This window comes from Mercenaria mercenaria, chromosome 11 (genome assembly GCF_021730395.1).
Source record: "Mercenaria mercenaria strain notata chromosome 11, MADL_Memer_1, whole genome shotgun sequence".
Classification (NCBI taxonomy): Eukaryota; Metazoa; Mollusca; class Bivalvia; order Venerida; family Veneridae; genus Mercenaria; species Mercenaria mercenaria.
Window position 1 is genome coordinate 72572951 of NC_069371.1, and position 22196 is coordinate 72595146.

Here is a 22196-nt window from a genome sequence, read left to right on the forward strand (position 1 = left end):
ATATAAATATTTGACAGAAGGGTCGAGCTAGCCTTCGGAAACGACAAGGAAAGCCCTTCGTCAATGGCGCCCAACGTGGGGCCGTGACTGCATTACACTTGTTAGTCTCCGACGCCTGTAATTGCTTATATATAAAGTACCCGCTAAAATTCGAGAACGAATTTCAAAATGGTGGGGAAATATGTCGCGGTATAGAGCTTGTATATTTAAACGGAGAGAAAGTGTGTAGGCGGCCGGGAAGCTCAGTCGGTAGAGCATCGGAACGGTATTCCGAGGCCCCGTGTTCGAGTCCCGGTCTGGTTGCACATTTTTCTCACCCTGTGACATTTGGCGCCCAGCATAAATAACTCGCGGGTAGATATGAATGGGCACTTCGGAACGTCCAACAAAGGGTCAGTCTCCTGGAATTCGAGGACGAATTCAAAAATGGAGGGGGTATATGTAGTAGGGTAGAGTAGAAGGGTGCACTTATACTTCCTCGCTATTGAGCTAGCTTTAATAGCGACGTGGTAGAGTGTCCACCTTAGGTGTGAGAGGTCCCAGGTTCGTTTCCTGGTCAGGCCTGAAGTATGTTTAGCCTGTGATATTTGGCGCCCTACGTGGGGCCGTGACTGCATTACACTGGTTAGTCTCCGACACCTGTAATTGCTTTTATATAAAGTTCCCGCTAAAATTCGAGGACGAATTTCAAAATGGTGCGGAAATATGCCACGGTATAGAGCTTGTATATTTAAACGGAGAGAAAGTGTGTAGGCGGCCGGGTAGCTCATTCGGTAGAGCATCGGAACGGTATTCCGAGGCCCCGGGTTCGAGTCTCGGTCTGGCTGCACATTTTTCTCACCCTGTGACATACACATGGTAATTTTCAGCTGGTACTTCAATTAAGATCCCCCATAAGTGTCTTTTTTGGAAGTTTTGGTCCCAATTGTGTCGAAAACTGGAATTTTGCGGAGTCAAATGTTCGATTCGAGGACTATAAACTGTTTGTCCAGTGGGCCCCAACACATTTGCGTAGGTTCTGCATAATCATAAATGCTCAGGATGATCGGCACCACTGACTAAATTAATTTAATAGGCCATTTCCTGCTTTTATCATTTTTCTTTAATACTAAGTGATTAATGTAATTGATACAATACCGCTTTGGTTATCAAACCACCCAGCATACTTCTTAAATGAACACACAAAATGAGTTTACTTTAAATGAATTTATTCTTTCATACAAAACACACATTCATAAAATTTAAATACGTTTATCAATAAATTTGCATTACTCTATATGCTATTTGAATTATATACACAATTATGGAATTTCAGTCAATACCGTTCGAAGAATCCTGTCTGCTTACGATTCTGTCCCAAACAATATTCACATATTCTAATATTTGCGGCAAATGAAATTTAAAATAAAACTCCTAAAATTCTAGTTTACGCTCAAGCTGATATACAACTCCACATTACTTTGAAAAAGGAACAACAACATGAAACATATTAAACTATACCTGTCATTTGACGTCACAGCAACTCATCGTTTTTAGATTAATATTATATGTTACAAATATTTACAAAACTAACAGATCATATCGTATTCTAAAGCATACGGATGATCCTCAAGAGCTTAATGAAATTATGGTTTCAAGTAAAACACAAAATAATCGGCCATTAAGTTGTATCAAAGAGAGCCGCTGATTGTTTCAAAGACAACAGATATATAACTGTTACAAAGAAAGGCACTTAAATTTTGTTTGCCAGTTTCTAGAATTTAATATCTTGGCTCAAGGCCTAAAGTTAAATTCAAGAAGAGTTAAATCCAAAGTGTAAAGTAACAGAGCCATCTTGACATTCACACAAACATGCAAAACTTTCTTTAATGAAAAGAATATTATCCAAAAACAGATACAGAAACATATAATTAGATGAAACACAACATATTAGCAGTACATTCCAGATTAGAAAAGGTGTTTTTCCCAAAAAATTACATGGCCGCCGAAGGACAAATTCAAGGATTACAAGAATGCCTGACTTTTAACATATCTGCAGAATTCCATATAACTCACTCTTGACAGTACAGTTGCATACCTGAATAATATCTACATTTAATATGTATTTTTCAAGATTTCCTGTCTGTTACTAAATTGCAGCTCCATAAATTTTTGATAATGTTCAGACATATTCTGACAACAATTTAAGATGTAAATGTCATCGTGAAATATAAAATTATGTCTGATGTGCCTGAACGTTTTTTTACAGCAACTCGGTTCCGATTCGGAAAATTAGGCAGTCTTTTTTTTAAACAATATCCATTTGACATAATTGTACATTGATTTGGAAACAGGATCTTTATCTAATTGTTATAATGTAAGGCGACAGTATATAAACAATGTAAAACAAAAGACACATGCTAGCTCTCCTGATAAATTCTTGATAAACGTTTTAAGAATGCTCTTTGACCTACTTAATCTGTAACTGGATATATTGTAAATGACGTATCTAAATATTAACCTCTCAATATTTAATTCTTACGGTATATTAGATCTTTAAAATAATATTAAAACATTATTGTGAAATAAGAAAGATAAAACATACTTGACCTCAGGAATAAGGGGACATAGAGAGTTTAAAAATGATATCATTTCATAATTGTGATAAAAATCTTAACCGATATTATATTGGCTAGTTGGCTGGTGATAAGATGTCTATTCGGAAAGTAGTTTTGTTTGTGTTAATGTTTCTATTATCTTTTGTCTCCTTGCAGTTGAAATATCTTCTTTTTTTTTTAGTGATCATAAACTTGCCTTAAAATCTAAGTCAGTCTTCTTTTCTATATAGATATATTGTCAAACTACGTGAAAATAATTGTAGTGAAAGGCAATTTGTCACTTAGTTCTGCTCATACATACAATTTCCCCTGAAAAATACACTTTGTTGCGAATTAAATTTGATCACATACATTAAATAAAAAAGTACTGTGTTGATGTTTCATCCTATCCTCTTCTTTTGAATGAAATGATATAGTGATATTTCAGTCTAATGCATTGACAAATATGAGAAAAGGTGTATATCTGAAAATGAGGTTCAATAAATTTCACCTTCAAACACATAGCATTTATGAAGTTTATATTGCCATTCAGATATAACGAAATTTGCTTGTTTTTGCTTGGTCTTGGAGAAGTATGTCGAATATGTGCTCAAAGTTTAAAACTCCAACGTAGATAACGTTGGCGAAATTCAAAATAAAAAATATCACACGGTTGCTTCGAACCTGAATGTCCAGTATACCAAGTATAATGTCATGGGTTCCTCAAAACAAAAATGTCCTGCTAATGTTCGAAATCATGGCATATAGCGTTTCAATAAGATATTTGGAGACATTCCTATTTTGTGAAGAATCAAAATAAACACTGAGTTTTATCCCCCGACGATGAAATCCCCGTCCGCAGCCTTTTCTCAGTAACTAGCAGGTAGAATTTCATGAAACTTGAAATAAACATGAACCAACATACTGCGATGATGCCAGACAATTTTCTATTTTTTTTTTGTTTTTTTTTTTTGGATTGGTCAATTTTCCTTAAAGTTATTGCTCTTGGTTTAATGAAAAACCCACGTCTGCAGCCAATTCTCAGCAACTAGCAGATTTGTACATAACAAACAAACAAATTGGTAGAATTTCGTCAAACTTCTTTCATTCTTTTCAATGAACATCCATTATAAACATGTGAAGTTGTGTACCCACACCTGGTCACCACCTTGCCTTTGTCACACCCCTTCTCCTACCCAACCCCACCGCCACCCCATCCCCACCCCACAAAAAAGAAATTCCTTCCTTTTTACTATTTTCTAAACCTTCCATGAGTATTTATCAATATGCAAAGTTTTACTGTTCCCACACCTCACTCCTCCATCCCGCTGAGTCATGCCCATCAATCCCCCCACCCCCACCACAACCCCTTTTTTTCATTTTTAATTATCCATCAATATCTATAATCAACATGTGATGTTTCGTACCCTCACCCGGTCATCCCCGCTGCCACCACCCCCCCCCCACCTCCCACCGACCCAACCCAAATAAAGTATTCATTTACTGTTAAATTAATTTTGACTATTGAAATTATTTGCTTCTTAGTAACATCCTAAACTTTTTGCTGGATATATCTTTGCCATTCCTCACCACAAACCCTTTCGGCGGGGAATACCAATTCATCGAATTTACTTGTAATGAATTTTATCATGATCTACATGCGCCCAAGTGACAATGGGCACTCGTCAAGTGTCACAGAGAAACCAACTTATTTGAGACTTGATGAATTTACCTAAGCAAATATCAAAATATTTGGAATGAAATAATATATGGAGGATGTGTTTTTGAAGTCATTGAATGTAAATAACTTTTTCTCTTCTTCGATATTGTTTCGTTTCTTTTTGGTTACTTTAACAACCAGATTAATTTGGTGTAACAGTTAAAAATTCATTTGACACAACATCCATCAAAACACGCTCAAAATCTTGATACGAACTATACTCTCTAGAGAGTTTGAGCATGTGACGTCTAGTATCTGCTACAGGAAGCTTTGACCTGCCTTCAGATGTGTTAAAAGTGATGTTGATTTTCTTCGGCATACAAGGTGATCCTGTGAGCCAGATCAGAAACTGTCGTAGTTGTTTCTTGCTCATATCACTGATAATGTTGCTGAGATAATTGGTGATGATTTTCTCTTCTCTACTAAAGTCAGCTCTGTCAAACATATCTTCAATCATTTGAACAACTCTTTCAGTTGTAGGTTGAGACATATCATACTCTACTCTTATACCGTCAGTGTCAAGAACATCAAAGAAGTGTTCTAAAGCAAAATCAGAAATGCCTCGTCTCATCAATGCAACATACACATGTGACGAGTCGATGATTTCTGTATATGCAATGTTTAGAAGGTCTTTTCTAAAAGACTTTGGTGTCGGGTGCATGGAGATCTTGTTCACACTAAAAAATCTGGTGAGGCGTTTCATTCTGTTTTCTGACCAATCAAGATCCTTCAAACTCTGCGACAAAAGCGTACTTTCTCTTTCCGGGACGAAGAGTAAGTAATCGCCCAATACTAAATCAGCATCAACATCTTGGTCGGGATGAGCAATAGCTAAGATAAGACTACGGCATACCTGGAGAGGAAAGTGCCCAAGTATACACAGCGTATGCTCAAGAATTTTACCAAGAATAGGAAATACACGTCTGGCTTCTGCTCTTTTTTCAACGGGTATAAGCGGGATAGCAGCATTTTCTCCTCGAAACCATACACTACAAATCTTTTCCCAGAACAGCCCGAACATTTCTTTTGTCATATCCCTGTCATCTTCGTCAGCAAAACACGCCTTCAATGGTTTCGACACATCTATGTCTCCGTAAGCTGTGATAACATCAGCAGTAATATAATTTCTTCTGACTGATATTTCTTGTGGCTTTCCCTGCAACCTCTGTGACAAAGATTTCAGTCCTGCGTGAAAGAAGATGAAATATTTCAATAAAACTAAAATCTAGCACAATGTTAACTTAAGGGGAGATTCAGATCGAAAGGTGGACCAACAAATAATTATAGATCCTTTATTTAATCTAGACAAATAGATGTATATGCTCAGTTTCAATGATTTTTTGTAACCTGACGAAAGTATGCCAGGTTAAAACTGAAAATTACTATCGGCTATAACATTCCACTTTGCAATATAAAGTCTGCTCATTTTTACAATCGCCCAAGTACGATACCAATATTTAAATGAAATATTCTTGATCGGACCATTTACCAAATACATTCGCGACTTTACATCAATTCAGATAGAGAATTTATGGCAGAGTTTTTCTTTTGACTGAGTATGTGTATAAAAAAATGTTTCATTTTGTATTTGATACATTTACCTGTCTGAATTTTCGATGGTCTTGCTATTGTTTCGTCTTCTATAAAGTCGCTCGAAATTGAAATCTCGGATACGCTTTGCACAAAATCACTTGCGACTGCTTGGTCATCTATTTCACAATCACTTGCTTTCGACTGATCATCTTCTCTTATCACTATGGTGTCACTTCCGTTTAAAACACGATCTATCGTTAATGGAGGGATATGTCCCAGCATTACAGAACCACCGATAGTAGCAAATTTAGGTTCGAACGGTATGAAAATGTCAAAGTTACTAAATTCTTTTATCACAGCTTCTTGGAGTATTTTAAAACCGGCATATCCTCCAACGAGCAATAAACACATGTGTTTGTCACATGAGTACTTCTCAAACACATCGTTTAGTTGCTTGACTAACGTCAGACAGTATTCTGCTACAAGACCTTTCCAAAGTGCAGCAGACAATCTCAGCCTACCATGAACAACACTAATCTCACCAGCATAAGCAGATATACCAAGGGCAGTCTTAAAATTATCCGCTGATACGTGGTCAAGCAAAAATAGTTCAGATAATGGGACTGCGATTACCCTGCTAGAATCTGTAGCTTCGTGTTTCAGTTTTTCATTGAAGGTTTTGTGCAAACGCCTATAACCATCTCTGCTATATTCTTCAGTTTGGAACCTGTGATATGCTTCATTTCCAACGATGTCTGTCAATACATTGTCAAGTGCTTCGTGTATACTGTTACCACCAAGACCAACAACACAAACCTTATGCTGCTCTGTAATATTTCGTCTGAGGCCTTTCTTAATAACTGTGACATCTAGCGTTTCTCCTATAATGTTCAAAATAAACCGAAGATAACTTGAGCGTAAATGATCTATATGTCATTTTTCCTGCTGGACAAGACTAATTTAATTCTGCCTTTGCGACCAGTGCAGATCATGATCTGCTTATCTTGACCAGTACTGTTCGCAATTCAGTAAGTTTCATTTTGGTATGCACCTCATTTTACAGTTAATGGTACTGTCCAAATTGAAAGATGGACAAGTTAATTGTAGAAATTTGGCAGGGTAAGGGTTAAATTCTACTTATATCTAAAAGATGCCCTATCTAATTACATATTACACATTGTGACAATGGCGTCGGAAGGATAATCTCTATGAGAACGTTTTGTCAGATCCTTTTGCCGTTTGATTATTTACGTTGAAAAAACCCACATAATAACTATATGCAAATGAGCAATAAAATGTGACTAAATAGAGTGATGCCGGATAGGATAGTGTCTTACGTTATGGCCATTTTCTTGAAAGCATAGACTTAGAAAGTTTCCGTCTAGTTTATCTAGTTTATGCATTGATAAAGAGTTAGCAAACTATTCAGTGGAGTAAGAGAACAATTTTTTTGTAAATTCCTATAAATGTACATTTCCGGTTACGGGGTTAAATAAGTACTCATCGAAACTGTCCCAAATCATTTTATGTTAATCACTTTGTTAATTGGGACAAACAATATATAGTATTTTGATTCGACTCTTTGATATTGCCAGATATGTTTAAAATGAAACCATTCCTGTTCAAAACGAAAACTTGTCATTGTCTTTTATTACAAATTCTAGACGAAACAGATTGATGGTATACCTCCAATATCTACTACCATATACTGTCTTCCATCTTGAAACATTTCCACTTCTGAGCTGTTTAATCCACCTGGGTGATGAATAGTACAGCACTCTTGTTTACTTGTGCATGAGTTTGCAATATTCCAAAGCGGAAACTGGCTCAGTGGAAATGTTGAGTTTATTCTTGGCAATTCCAGACTGTAGAACAAAATATGAAAAAAAAAAATAAAACATAAACGTTTAAACTGAGTATTTTGTACATTTTTTCTAATTCATTTTTTCTTAAGTCTACTAAATAAAATCTGTAAAAAGATCCATTACCCTGCTAAATTTCTACAAGTAGATTTTTTTTTCCTGAATATTACATCACTATGACACAATTTATGCCATATGTTGACTGTTCAACGTAATTGTGAAGTAAGACTCTACATGCATTATTTCCTGCATTGATGGGTAGTATGGTGTCTTTAAATGACAATACATTTCATATATTAGAGTCAGTGTACCCGGTTTCGCACACATTTCCTAAGAATACCTTACTATTTAGCTAAAAAAGATATAAAAAAAATGAATTTACCTCAACATGTTGTAATTAACTAACTTATTCCATTTTAAAACACGCTACTTTCACTTCCAACTTCAATGACGTCATAGCTCCTGGTCTGCTCGATTCAGATAACATAATTTGACCAGTTGTTGGACTGAAGTGTATCCGGTTTTGCACATCCTGCTACTTACAGAATTCAATGACAATAATGCAAATATCCAACAATTTCTAAATCTAATTCAATTTAAACATATATTTTCCAATGAAACATCTAAAAGCAAACATTAAAAACAGTTATGAAAGTGAAAGCCAGGTACCAAAACCCTGTTTTACTTCTGAAAGCAGAAAAGGCTAAAGCAACTGAGTATATGAAACAGAAATAAAACAACAGAAGCTGTTGAGTCACCAGTGACCCCCACAAGACTAATTATTCGATTAAGTTCTCTGTTTTGATAAAAACTTAAAGCAAACAATCAAGTTGAAGCCATTTTGCCTGTTGGGAGAACTTCAAGAACTGTTGAAATATTTCTATTTGGGTAGAGTAACAGGTAAATACTTACATGTATGATGGAATAATGATTTTTCAATTTATTTTGCACATTGCCGTTGTGAGCATAGTCATTATTTTCATGCATTTTAATATATTTCAGCTGACATACTGGTCTCCATTGGTATCGTTACTGTTTTCCGTCTGCACTTACCAGAACAAAGCTCCAGCGGGGAACGACCCCTTGTGTCAAATTAGATAGGGAACTCAGTTTCATGAAATAATAACAGAGAATTGTTAATTTTTCTGCTTTATTCTCACAATGGACATGAATTTGCCGAGTGTGCGAAACCGCGTTTAATGCGAAACCGGGTACACTGACTCTATGTTTTTGTTAGGGCTGTTTACTTAAACCTTCAACTATATTCATCTCAGTAGATCTAAATTCGAATCTACCTGTATTGCTGCTGTTTCTATCACAGTGAATGCTCGGTCCGTGAATACAGCAGGGAGAGAAATAACCCAGTAGATATCTTCAGGTAGAACGCCCCTTAGTATCTTGTCTAGAAAAGCCTCTAAATTGTCTTTAACGAGGCTTATAATTGCTTGAAACACTTCGACTGCAGGAGTCTTTTCCCCTGATTCATCTTTGATATGTACATTATGTATCCCTTTGTCTGTCTGAAAATCAATTAATATTATTATATGATGCACTCTTATAATAGAGGGGGGTCAATTTATATATCAACCAGTTGGTCAGATATTAACCTAGGATTGAATACAAATAGGCTCGGGTTTAATGTTGTTTCAGGCAGTTTGAATATTTCTTTATGTTTGGTTTCTGATGTGTACTGTGTATAAAACTATTAAATATGAAACTAAACGTTAATAAAAAGCCATCATGTTGTTAAGACCTTCGAACCTACCAGTATTTTATAAAGAGGTAGCTTTATTTCTTTGTAGAGATGACCCTGGCAATGTTCCATATACTTGTCAAGTGCATCATATCCAAAACTGTCAAACGTTTTTTTGTCATCCATTAATATAATAGTAGGATTATCTGTTGATAATTCTGTTGAACAAAGATAAGGCTGCATCAGTATGTCTGTAGGATCCTTTTGATAGTCGTATTTAAACGAAAATGCGTATCTGGTGTACGTATTACCAATATCTACGCTTGCAACAAGAATGGAAGTAACGTCTGGCTGCATACACGACATCGTAGCCTATAAACATAAGTACACAGGGAACGATAGCATTATCAAACCATAAGCTAAAGATGTCAGAATGGTTATTGCTTGAATCTTTATAGTGTCATTTGTTTCATACAACACTGTGCCAATTTTTGCAACGTTACTGATGACGCAAATTGTGTTGAACAGCGACGGCCAAAGATGGTAACACAATCAATTTTCCATTATCTTTTGGAGGTGTAATGTGTATAGAATTGTATTTATACTCACCATCAACGTTTCTTTTCTTTCTGCTTGTATGAATCTACAATCCAGTTTTGTTCCCATGACTGCATCTGGAGATATTTCCTTCCACTTCATAGTCAGCATAAGAAAGATAAAATTAATTTTCCAACATAAAATATACAAAAAAAGCCATAACAGTAATCACAACATAGGTTATGAGAAACTTATTCCTCCAACATTCACATATATAAACCAGTTAGAGCCATGCATGCAAAACTGTTAAATATCATGAGTAATACATGTTCAATTGAAAATTACGACAGATGGTTTTTATAGTCTGAATCTGAGATGTTCCGTTTTCAGTAGTAAAAACATTCATTTGCTTTATTGTCTGATTCCCCAGGATTCAGAGTTTACAGGCATAACCAGGTGGTTAGTCAGACGATAACAAGAAGGTTTTTTTATTCTGGCGTGATCACTGAAATATTGTGATAAAAGTATGCTAAACTTAATACATCCGAAGGGCATCATGCAGTACTCTGACGTCAAAAGTAACGTCATGATATCCTCACTGCTCCGAACGTCAACCGTTAATTATTGCAGAATTCATCATGCTTGACTTCCTTCTTTGTTTAAGTGATAGACGAATCGGGTTATTTATTAATAAAGCTTACTTCATGTACGCCGATGTATAGTTCTTGAAATCCATTAAAATCTTTAAATATAAGAAGAAAAGTTGGAGGACAACAAAGCTCGACTATTCAAAAGCTTATCACTACAAGAAGTTAAAATACTGAAAATATGCCCTGACATAAAAAATTACAAAAGCGGTCAGAATTTTGAGTCATAGAACTTTGCCCTACTATGATGCTTAATGAGATAACAGATTACAACGAAACTGGGCTAGGTGTAAAAAAACACAGAGACATAAAATAGCGAAAGATGTGTGACCTATGCATTGCATGTCATATCATCAAAGTTAACAAATGCGAGATGTTTGATTCATTCCCACAAGCGGTTAATGAGATACCAGCTTACATACAAACATTAACCAAGAATTGCTCTCTTGGGAAAGGGACATAGATTTGTAAATTGCAATACAGAGTTACATAAACTGCGCATTGCATACAGGATCATCACAGTAAGCAAGCATGTGAAGCTTTAATCAAGTCCTATAAAAACTGTCTTCTCTAATGATACTTAATGAGATAACAGACCACTTAAGATATTATTGTCCAGAAAAGGGCATAACTGTGCGTGTAAGGCTTCAATCCATTCCTGTTAGTTGATACTGAGAAACTTACCGAAAATCGGGCCGCCGACGCCGACGAACGGGTGAGCGCAATATCTCTACGTATTCCGTGAGTAGTCGGGGTTTAATTATGTGAAAATAATGCAGTAGAAAGTTATGGAACCTGTTCAGTGCGTGTCAGATTATCACAGTGAGCAAGTGTGTGAAGTTTCAGTCCATTTCAATCAGTTGATACTGAGATACCAGCTTACATACAGAAATTGAACCAATGCGGGAGGCCGACGAACGGGTGAGTACAGTTGCTTCGCATATTCTTCATTAAAATGAAACCAGGCAGAACCACAGATAAAACATAAAGAACATTACCTGAATGACTTTTCATGTTGAATGAAACAATGAAATATGAGACTCTGCCTAGCATTTCCACGAGTTTTAAATTAATAGATTCAGTGTGAAAGAAAAATACAAGTGATTTTATAGTAATTCTTTTTATTACATGTTAGCTTTATTTTTCTTTGCTTGCCTACTTTTTTCTGTACTGAAACGACGTCAAACATCTTACTTTATTTCCTTACCATTTGGTCCATGTGGTCCTCTAATGCTTCGCCACGTGCAAACATTGATCGTACCATTAACTTGTGTTTGTATGTTTGATTTTCACCGTACTTGAATGAATGAAGCGTGACTGCGAAAATATAATATACAAATAGGTCTGTAATAGAATTCCGCATGTTCTTTTTTACTCTCATTAATAGAAACTGGCTTCAATATTAGATTAACATAAGGAAAGCACAATCGAAACTAGGGAAGACAGATTTACTAAGAGGGCTTGCGTCTTCTCAGTAGTAGGCGATTTGGTAATAATGACTGCAAGGTACACATATATTGTTACAGTGACAGTTATGCTGTTAGGTACTCATATTTGCTGTAAGTCAGACGTTGTAATATCGTTATATTTAATTAAAAAGACAAATTGCTTAATTGTTGCTCTTGTACCACAATGGTATAAATCACATATTATTAAAGTATATACATTTACCATTGATTTATAGCATAGAGATTAAAAATATTGCAGAATTTAATGATAAAAGACACGCTTAAATGTGTTCAACAGCTTATTTGATTATTTGAGCCGCGCCACGTGAAAACCAACATAGTGCGTTTTGCGACCAGCATGGATCCAGACCAACGTACGCATACGCGCAGTCTGGTCAGGAGCCATGCTGTTCGCTTTCAAGTCTGTTGCAATTAGAGAAACCGTTAGCGTACAGCATGGATCCTGGTCTGAATCCATCCTGGTCGCAAACACACTATGTTGGTTTTCACATGGCGTGGCCCATTTGTCCTTTTACAACCCTCAGTCGCAGAAGCAAAGAAAAACGTACGTATGCATTAAAAAGTTGTTGTTACCTAATATTTCTGTTGACTGGTTTGGTGGAATTATCCCCTTGTTTGGCTTGATAGTGTATACCATCGGAGCTGTTACCATTATTTTAAAACAAATACTCTCTTGTGAAGGATTCATTAACTTGAGTTTTGCTGTAACGTTCTTGTCAGATGGCACTGGAAGTAACAATATGCGAGTATATCTGCATATATATATTGGCATAGCCCCGTGTTATTTCGAAGAAAGTAACTTCAAAGCGAGAAATTTTGTTTGTTTGTTTACTTCGTTTTTCAACAGTATTTCAGTCATGTAACGGCGGGCAGTTAACCTAACCAGTGTTCCTGGATTCTATACCAGTACAAACCTGTTCTCCGCAAGTAACTGCCAACTTCCCCACATGAATTATCAGAGGTGGAGGACTAATGATTTCAGACACAATGTCGTTTATCAAATAGTCACGATGATCATACGCCCCGCCCGAAGATCGAACTCGCGACCTCGCGATCCGTAGACCAACGCTCCTACCTACTGAGCTAAGCGGGCGGGCTTCAAAGCGAGAAATTGTAAATGGTTTAATATATGTTAGAATCCAATTTATGTTTGATTATATGAGCAAATACTTCATTTATGAATATATATAGTGGACGCAACTTGACCCCGATGGTTGACCTTTGTATTATAATACATAATGAGGCACAGCCTATTATTGAAAAGGAGTGTACGTAACACACGATCTGCACGAGAAAAAGGAAATAAATGTTTGTGTAAATATGAATTACTGTATTGGAAAGTTTGAACTGATCAAATGTAAGTGTATATACTTTGAAACTGCATTATATACAAACTAATTCCATATAAATATATACGGCTACCCTAAGCACCCTTGATTTCTATAATGAAATAATCGATATGAATAATCAGCCTAAGGTCAACCATCGCGGTCAAGTTGCGACTACTATACACTAACCAGGTTTGTGTTTATAAACAGTACTGTGTGATAGGTTTACAAAGTATAAATGTGTATAACCACTACAAAACTGAAGTGTTTCTTTAGAAATTTACCGTTATACGGGACATGTAAAGTTAGCATTGCTATACGCGCTATTTTAAAGATAGATAGATGTGCGATGGAATATCATAATAACGAAAAAGTTATCATCAATGTATGGTGGCACACTTCTGCATACGATAACCAGATAAGTTTCGCGAAAATGTATCGAGTTTTCAAGAAAAACATTAAAAAAATCTCGAAAACATATAAACTTTTCGCGAAAACATAAAAACTTTTCTCGAAAGGAACTGCAAATATTAAGTGGATAAATTTGTGTTATTGCCAACTTCTGCATAAGAAAACCAGATAAGTTTCGCGAAAATGGACCAAATTTTCATGAAAAACGGTAACGTTTTCGTGAAAATAAAATAATATTTTCGCGAAAATTTTATTTTCACGAAAACTATACCGCTTTTCGTGAAAGTTTAGTCCATTTTTCGCGAAACTTATCTGGTTTTCCTATGCAGTAGTGGGCACTAACGCAGTCTTTTTACGTTTAATATTTGCAGCTCTTTTCGTGAAAAGCTTTTATGTTTTCGCGAAAAAAATTCTGTTTTTCGTGAAAACTCGATACATTTTCGCGAAACTTATCTAGTTGTCGTATGCAGAAATATGCCACCATATCAATGGCAGTAGATTGCATTTTCCATTTACATATGAAAACTACTGTTTCATAAACAATTTTCCTGATAACTTATGCACAAGGAACAAAAAAAATGTTTAAGTATGGTGGCATATTTCTGCATACGATAACAAGATAAGTTTCACGAAATTGTATAGAGTTTTCACGAAAATTTACAAACTTTTCACGAAAAGAATCTCTTGTTCTAAGTGGAAAAAATTCACGATAGTGCCAACTACTGCATACGATAACAAATACGGAATGAACAGAAATAACAAAGGGAGTTAAAAAAAATACGTTGATTTTGAAACCCATCTGAATGTTATAATTAAATATCTATAAGTTCAAGACACTCTTAGGGGTGGTGGTCGGGGATTGAGGTGGATATAACACACTTCATCCGTAGAGGGGCCTATTGGGTTATCTTTATGCAGTTCAGGGCACTACTTTGACATATTGTCTCGTTAACCAGATAAAACTTTCACGAAAACTTTCTCCTACTTTCACGAAAGTTTGTTCAAATTTTCGCGAAAAGTATTGTTTTTTCGCGAAAGTTCATAAACTTTTCATGAAAACTTTATGATTATCGTATGCAGAAATATGCCACCATATTTAAGTGATAATATTTGCGTATTATATAGACTCCATAGACAGAGTGTAACACTATGAGACGTTCAATGTTAAAATCGATCAATTAAGAGGCATGGGGAATCCACCTTCAGACAGACTGTGAGAGTTATGTGCGTTATAATCCTGACATGCTATATGTCTTAAAAGAGCCGGAAAGTGTGTTCCCCAAATCCCAACCATTTTAAATCATTAGGGCGCCCTAACCATACCGAAGAATATTCCTCCCGCCAATAATCTATAGCGGTTCTAGATATAGAAATAAGAAGGACATGTACATATTTCACTAAGTAACAAAACTACTAAAAGTAAGAAATCTTAGTTGCAAAAATATTATCAATGTTCAAAATTTGATTCTTCGCATGGTAGTTTTTAAATAAATTTTATCTTTATGCTTGATTCGTAAACCTTACTATTTATAATGCCATCATTTCGTCATTTTTCCTTCTATTTTCTATATAAAAGTATAAAAATTTCTTTTATGCGTTTATTCAATTTAATTAAATGCAATTTTTTTTTATAAAACCATAGATATGAAAGCTTAGGTGCAAATGTCCTGGGGGGGCAAATGTCCGGATCCACAAACCAGTTATTACTTTTATAACGGGTTTAGAAAGCCTGGTTAAACTAGGACTAAACAATCAAAGTGATAAAATACAACAGTATTTTTATTTTTCAATAAATCAAGTTTTATTACAATAATATCTCATTATTGCTGGATTTTTATCTAAAATATGAGAAAATGCATTCAGGCACCGTTTGTAAATAATAAATCATGTGAGCACAATGATATCTCTTGATTGCTGGATTTTCTCACAAATAAAAAATAACGTATTTAGGCCACACATGGGGAACTACATATTCCAAAATCACAGTTCTTTTACTATAATCAGAATTATCTGACATTAATAAAGTTTTCTTATAACTCAGTTTACATAACACAATTCATACTGATCAAGACCATAATAACTGAATAAAAAATACTTGTCATTTCACTTACTCAGTTTAAAGTAATTATTTTAATTTTCAATTTAATTTGTTAAATAAAGGTGAGAGTTTTCTAAAAGGGTGAGAATTGCTTTGCTGTAAGAGTTATAATTTAATTGGTCAGGACATTACTCAACATGACTGAGAAGTTACAATTAGCATATTATCAACTAAAATAAATTTGTGTATATTCTGAAAAAAAAACTGCATTTTAATCAAATTTTAAGCAATAAAATGCAAAACACAGGAAATAACCAGTTATCTGTACATATCAATAAAATCTATGATCCTCTGACATGGACTATATGTCAAGCCGATATAGAATTTATGGGCCCTTATCAGACAGAGCCAGACAGGATCCTATATATTGAGAATTAAGATGTCTGACATTTACGGGCTTCGTGCGGGGGGGGGGGGGGGGGGGGGGGGGGGTAGGTCACTTATATAGGAGAGTTTCTTTACCTTTAAACAACACAGACATGTGCAACACTGATAAGTACGGTAGCACAGAGGTGACATAGATGTTTTTTTATATTAATACGTGCGCACGTAATAACTAATACGTGCGCACGTACTAGTACAAAAAGCATCATCACACATACTATAAAGTAATACGTGCGCACATATTAGTACAAAAAACATCATCGCACATACTATAAACAATCTTCGTACGTATAAAGTAATACGTGCGCACGGATTAGTATAAAAAACATCGTCGTACGTATAAAGTAATATGTACGCACGTAAAAGGTTTTACGTGCGCACGTATTAGTTTATGCGTAGGTAGATATTTTTTATAAACTAGTATGTGCGCACGTAAAACCTTTTACGTGCGCACGTATTACTTCATACGTACGAAGGAGTTTTGTTTTTTTTATAGAATGTGCGATGATGTGTTTTGTACTAGTACGTGCGCATGTATTACTTTATACGTACGAAGATATATTTTTTTTAGTATGTGCGATGATGTTTTTTTTGTACTAGTACGTGCGCACGTATTAGTTATTACGTGCGCACGAATTAGTTATTACGTATGCACGTATTAATATAAAAAACATCTATGCCACCTCTGTGCCACCGTAGATAATGCTATAAATGCGTTATGAATTACGGGTTGATTTTTGTAACTGCGTGATATAATTATAATGTCATTTCATTTTTTAGCATCATTTTTTTTATTTTGCAAACAGTTTGCATACTTATATTGGTGAAATATGTGAAGTTATATTCATACATGCAATGTATGCTTGAATATGGCAAAATACCTGTACCACCAATATTTTTAAAAGAAGTAGAAAATGATCAATTTGACCAAAGGTAACATAATTCTCCCTTTTATTTGTTTTACAAACATACCATAATTTTCGATTCATTAAATGTTTTGCTTTCCCATATCTTAAGAATTACTGAATTGATATAATACCAAAGAAGTATAGAACGTATAGCTCTTTGGATATACGCATGATACTTAACCATTTTAAAGTAAAAAATTCAAAATCTACTTCTGTATTATTATATATTGTAATCAACCGGATTTATATTATATTCAGCGTCACTGAAAAGTTACCATCTAATAAATACCTCTTTACTATTTTATACAATATCGACGTCACTTTTTCATGGCCTGTGCGCGCTCGCTTACTCATAAACCCTGTCTGATCATGTCTCCTAACCCATTTCATGACTGTCAGGTGAGAACAGCACATACGACGTGCAATTTCGCGACATGAAAATTCGGCGTTAACCATGCCAATGGCCTGATGGCGTTGATCGTGCCTTAAACGTGGCATTCTTAGCAAGGATAGTCTAGGTTTTTTTAACGTATTTCTTTTAGTCTGTCGACTAACTTTCAAGTGCGATGAATGATTTGCGACAGAAAATTCATACATGTCGACATTGCTGGAAAAAGTCATTTTGCACGTGCAGCCCGTGCCTCAAATGGAGTTAATCGAATTTGACAAATCTTTACACCAGTGACGTCTCAGCTGCGTCAAAGATGTAGTCGTGTTATGCATTTAACACAGTTCAATGCGATTTTTAAAATATAAGGGCCATTAGGGTGGTAACTTTTCAGTAACGCTGAGTATATATATATATATATATATATGTATGTATGTATTTTGTGACTTAAAAAATGGACGTGGTAGTAAAAATCTAACAAGGTCAAAATCTGGATTTTGACTCTGGGTCTGAAACATTTGATAACGTATACTGCATGTCACAAAGAAAAGAAAGAGCAGTATTATAAATCAACATGATTTTACAATGTCAATTCTAAAATTTATTTGAAAATGATTAAACTTGTTATATGCAGTAGGGTGCTGGCCAAGACTAAGCTGAACCGACCCGGGGGCGTGGGAATTGTTTTAATGGTGTCATTGGACTCGGTGAAGTTAGTGCTTGGGTTTTCAGGTGCGTCTCGACTGCTCTGATAAGTTTGTATTTTTAGAATATTACCGGAATTTGACCTATGACCTGAACCCCTAGCCGACCGGGTTCGAACCTGACGTGGCCTCTTTTCTCTAGGTAGTGACTTGTCCTTTGCAACAAGGTATCATTTATTAAAATCGGACATCAGGTTATGACGATATGGCTTCTCAGACAAGGACCACCCTTCTATTTAATATATGTACGTAGTATGCATATTTTCACCAAAACTGATACATTTTGAGACAAGTTATATATCCGTTTAGACAATGTTTGAATTTAATTTATAAAAGTTGTTTCATTAAAATATCTTGGGTCTGGAACATTCTACAATTATTTAAAGTTAATGAAAAACACGGACATTTTCCGTATGGACAAGTACGGAAATACAGCTTTTATCTTTAATCATGTACAGACTGACGAATAGATGTTTTTTTGACACAAACATTCAGATGTTTTTTCATTTTTCTATCAAAACAAGATTTTATTTGCAGTTATTTACCCAAAATGAATATTTTATAAGCACCTTTTTCTTATTTTACTGCTAATATTTTAAGCCAAAATTGACAAAGTTCAGCAAGTGCCCGTCGGGGAAGAACATTGTTTTTCATATTCGATTAGGCAATGCTATTTATTAAAAGAAATTTCACTTTAATACCTTACTTTTAACGCTTTTAATGATAAAATGAAATTGATGAATCTTCCGAAATAAATGCGACAAAGATTTGCCGATATTTAATCAAGTGAACACCGGTCGACTCACGACAATGCGATACGACATTATGAAAATGTCGCTTCGTATTGTCGAGTGTCACTTCGCGTGTCGTATATCGTTTGGAATTATCGCGCGTCGACCCTCATCTAAACCTGCGACACGCGACATACGATACGACATTTGGAAAATGTTGCTTCGCGTTGTCGAGCGTCGTTTGTGATTATCGCATGTCGTTTGATAATGTCGTCGTCGCGTTTGTAGGGTCGACACACGACAATGCGAAGTGACATCGCGACATTACGAAATGACATAGCGACAATGCGATACGACGCTCGACAACGCGAAGTGACTTCGCGATATATCGTGCTTTTGAAAGGCGACATTTCAAAGTGGATATCGCGACATTGTCGTTTGGAATTGACGCCGTCGTTTGCGATTGTCGGGTGTCACTTCGTAATGTCGCTATGTCACTTCGCGTTGTCGGGTGTTGACCCCACAAACGGGACGGCGACATAAATGGTCCCAACAGGATTCCGTAGATTATTGAAAAAATAATCTCACATGGTTACAGAATCCTGTTTCCGAAATCGAGGCCGAGGTCGGTTTTTGACCCGAGAATTGTCATGCAAACGTCAGCTTGTCGACCTATGATCAAACGCGAAAAGTCTTAACTTCAACTTCTCGCACAGAGATGTCCCGCGAAAAGTTGATGTTTTTGATGGAAAAATTGTCGTGCAAACAGCAACTTGTCGACCTATAATCTAGCGTTAGAATGTGAAGTTAACCGGACTACTTTCAACTTTCCGATTTAGGCTTTGTTCGATATTGTCGCTTAGATTCCGCTTTGTCGTTCCAGGACGAGTTCGAAGTCTCTACACCGATAATCGGTGTCTTGGTGAAATTGTATATCATCACCGTTTTTATTTTCGAAACAAAACTGTCTGTAGAAGACGATATTCGTCATTATTTTATTTTTGGTGAGGTAATTAGATACACCCTGGATAAATGGTGCTGCCGAATTTTATCCTTGAAGTTAAAAGTCCTAATATCGCTTTGTCGCGGAAACAAGAACTGACACGAAAAATAGAAGTTAACACTTAAATTTCTACTTTTCGCACTACAAATGTACATATGCCACATAGTATTCAAATATATAAAACTATCACTTAATTACCTGCATGGAATGTAAGTTCAGTTGCAGGCTCTATTTGTAAAATTTGCTTAAATTTCGCCATGTTTTTATACTTCAGTGTTTATTTCACATACATATGAATCAGCCTCATCATCAACTGAAAACACTTTCACTCCCTTTTTATGAAATGTTAAAACACTAAGTGTATAACACGGCCATTCGATATTTCACTTTTCCGAAAATTTACCGTCTACATGATGTTGAAATACATTTTGCACTCATATCTTGAAATACAGTTTTATTACCGTAACCGTTCAAAGGCTAGGTAATTTATGAATATAAAGTATACGCGAGTGGAGTACATAATGGTAAATTCTACTTGAAACTGAAAATACCATAAATTTCGTATAGATCGTTTTGGGAGTACCTACTTAAGACCTTAAGGGTTTATTACATCAGTTGCATGCATACGAAATATGGAGCTAACCATTAAGATGTTAAATAGATATGTGCTAATTTAAAGCTGTTCGGCCTGTAGGCTGTGATAATGCATACAAAGGTTGCGGAGAAAAGCCGTTGTAATGTGAAGCTGCGGATTGTTTATGATCAAACCTAAAACTAATGACGGATTGCAGTTTCCTTATGAAACATCCGAACTTGAAATTATCAACACTGATGTAGGAGAAATATTATTTATTTTAGTTAACAGTTGGAAATTTTGTTCTGTGGAACTTTTGACACTGAATTTCCTGAACTTTTATAGATTTCCTTTGATGAAAAAAAATGACAAAACGTTGAAAACATCAATAAATATATCTTCTGTTCATTCTTTGATGGAGTCAACACCTTGACGGCTGATTTTTATTTGAAACAAGAACGCTTAGATAATTAACACTAACATGTGTTCGATTAATAATTTTAGCGAATACTGGTACAAAATATGAAAAGAAATTCAGTTTCTCACAGTACACTCTCAGTACATTTTTGCCCGTTTCATTCATACATAGACCGATCATTATAAACAGTTTCATACATGTTTGACCCCGTACAATGCTCGGGCATAATCGTGAAACATCGGATATTTCCGTATTCTCCGTATAATAGCATAAAGGCCGAAATGATCAGATTGCGACTCATCAGCGATCTCACTTCACGTCGGAAGTTCACATTTTCAAAGTAACAATAGTAACTTCACGAGATCCAGCAATTAAACTTCTTCAAAACATTCCTGTCATATTTCGACTCTTGTCTGTATCTAGAATTGTGAAATCATAGTGCCCGGAATTCAACTGCATCTATCAATTATTTCTTATTATTCATTAGGTCTTGTTATGACAGTAAAGTGAATTTGTTTTGTTTCCAATACATGTACATTTATTCTTTAGTCGTTCTATTTCCTCTTTATTGTGCATTTAAACGGATATACATCGCCAGAAACTGCGATGATTTTCGACCAAGACATGATATTTATAGGTAGATTTTATGTATTTTACAAAAACAAAAACGTATCAAGGCGATTCAAACAATTGTAAAATCTACTTACATTTAAGTTTACATTTATAAAACTCGCCAAAAATGCAAATGATAAGAGAAACCGATTGTACGAGGGGAATTCAGAGAAAAATAGACTAATGCGCTTGCGTAAAAACTATAACAGACACAAGCACGATCTTTTCATGTCTTTCCAGGAGGTTTTAAATGCCATGTACGTTAAAAATTTCGACTCCGTTAGTTTTGTTATTGCCAAGTAACAAGCGTTTTACACACCACATTAGTAATTACTGGTGTTATTTTATCGTAAGTATTGAGTCTCAGATAGGAAGGAAATAAGGTTCTACATACGTTGTTCTCTGAAGAAACAAGCCAAATAGATTCTCCAGGAATTTAAAACTGTTTACGGTAATTCTGTCCTATCCAAGGCCACTGATAGTTTAATGCTGGAGAATTAAATATCAACACCGTGTAGGGCGTCCTAAAACGTCAGCATTCTCTCATAACGATGCTGCTGTAGCAGCCGTTGTAGCAGACGACTCGAGGTATACAGTTTC

The 22196-nt window shown here is 35.5% G+C and overlaps 3 protein-coding genes across 3 annotated transcripts; all 3 read right to left on the reverse strand.

Annotated features, from left to right (window-relative positions):
- Positions 1 to 4438: 4438 nt before the first annotated feature.
- On the reverse strand, positions 4439 to 7558 carry LOC128546822 (uncharacterized). The gene is made up of 3 exons (XM_053518193.1): positions 7516 to 7558; positions 5898 to 6710; positions 4439 to 5481 (listed from the first exon to the last, which is right to left on the reverse strand). The coding sequence occupies exons 1-3, from the start codon at positions 7556 to 7558 to the stop codon at positions 4439 to 4441; spliced, it is 1899 nt and encodes a 632-aa protein (XP_053374168.1).
- On the reverse strand, positions 6486 to 9719 carry LOC128546929 (heat shock 70 kDa protein 12A-like). Its single transcript, XM_053518340.1, has 4 exons — positions 9457 to 9719; positions 8987 to 9211; positions 7516 to 7694; positions 6486 to 6710 (listed from the first exon to the last, which is right to left on the reverse strand). Exons 1-3 carry the CDS (start codon positions 9625 to 9627, stop codon positions 7614 to 7616), a joined length of 477 nt encoding a protein of 158 aa, XP_053374315.1. The 5' UTR covers positions 9628 to 9719; the 3' UTR covers positions 6486 to 6710; positions 7516 to 7613.
- A 217-nt stretch (positions 9720 to 9936) lies between these two features.
- Positions 9937 to 20404, reverse strand: LOC128546823 (vesicle-associated membrane protein-associated protein B/C-like). The gene is made up of 4 exons (XM_053518194.1): positions 20191 to 20404; positions 12611 to 12763; positions 11776 to 11885; positions 9937 to 10077 (listed from the first exon to the last, which is right to left on the reverse strand). Exons 1-4 carry the CDS (start codon positions 20249 to 20251, stop codon positions 9937 to 9939), a joined length of 465 nt encoding a protein of 154 aa, XP_053374169.1. The 5' UTR covers positions 20252 to 20404.
- Between the last annotated feature and the right edge of the window lie 1792 nt (positions 20405 to 22196).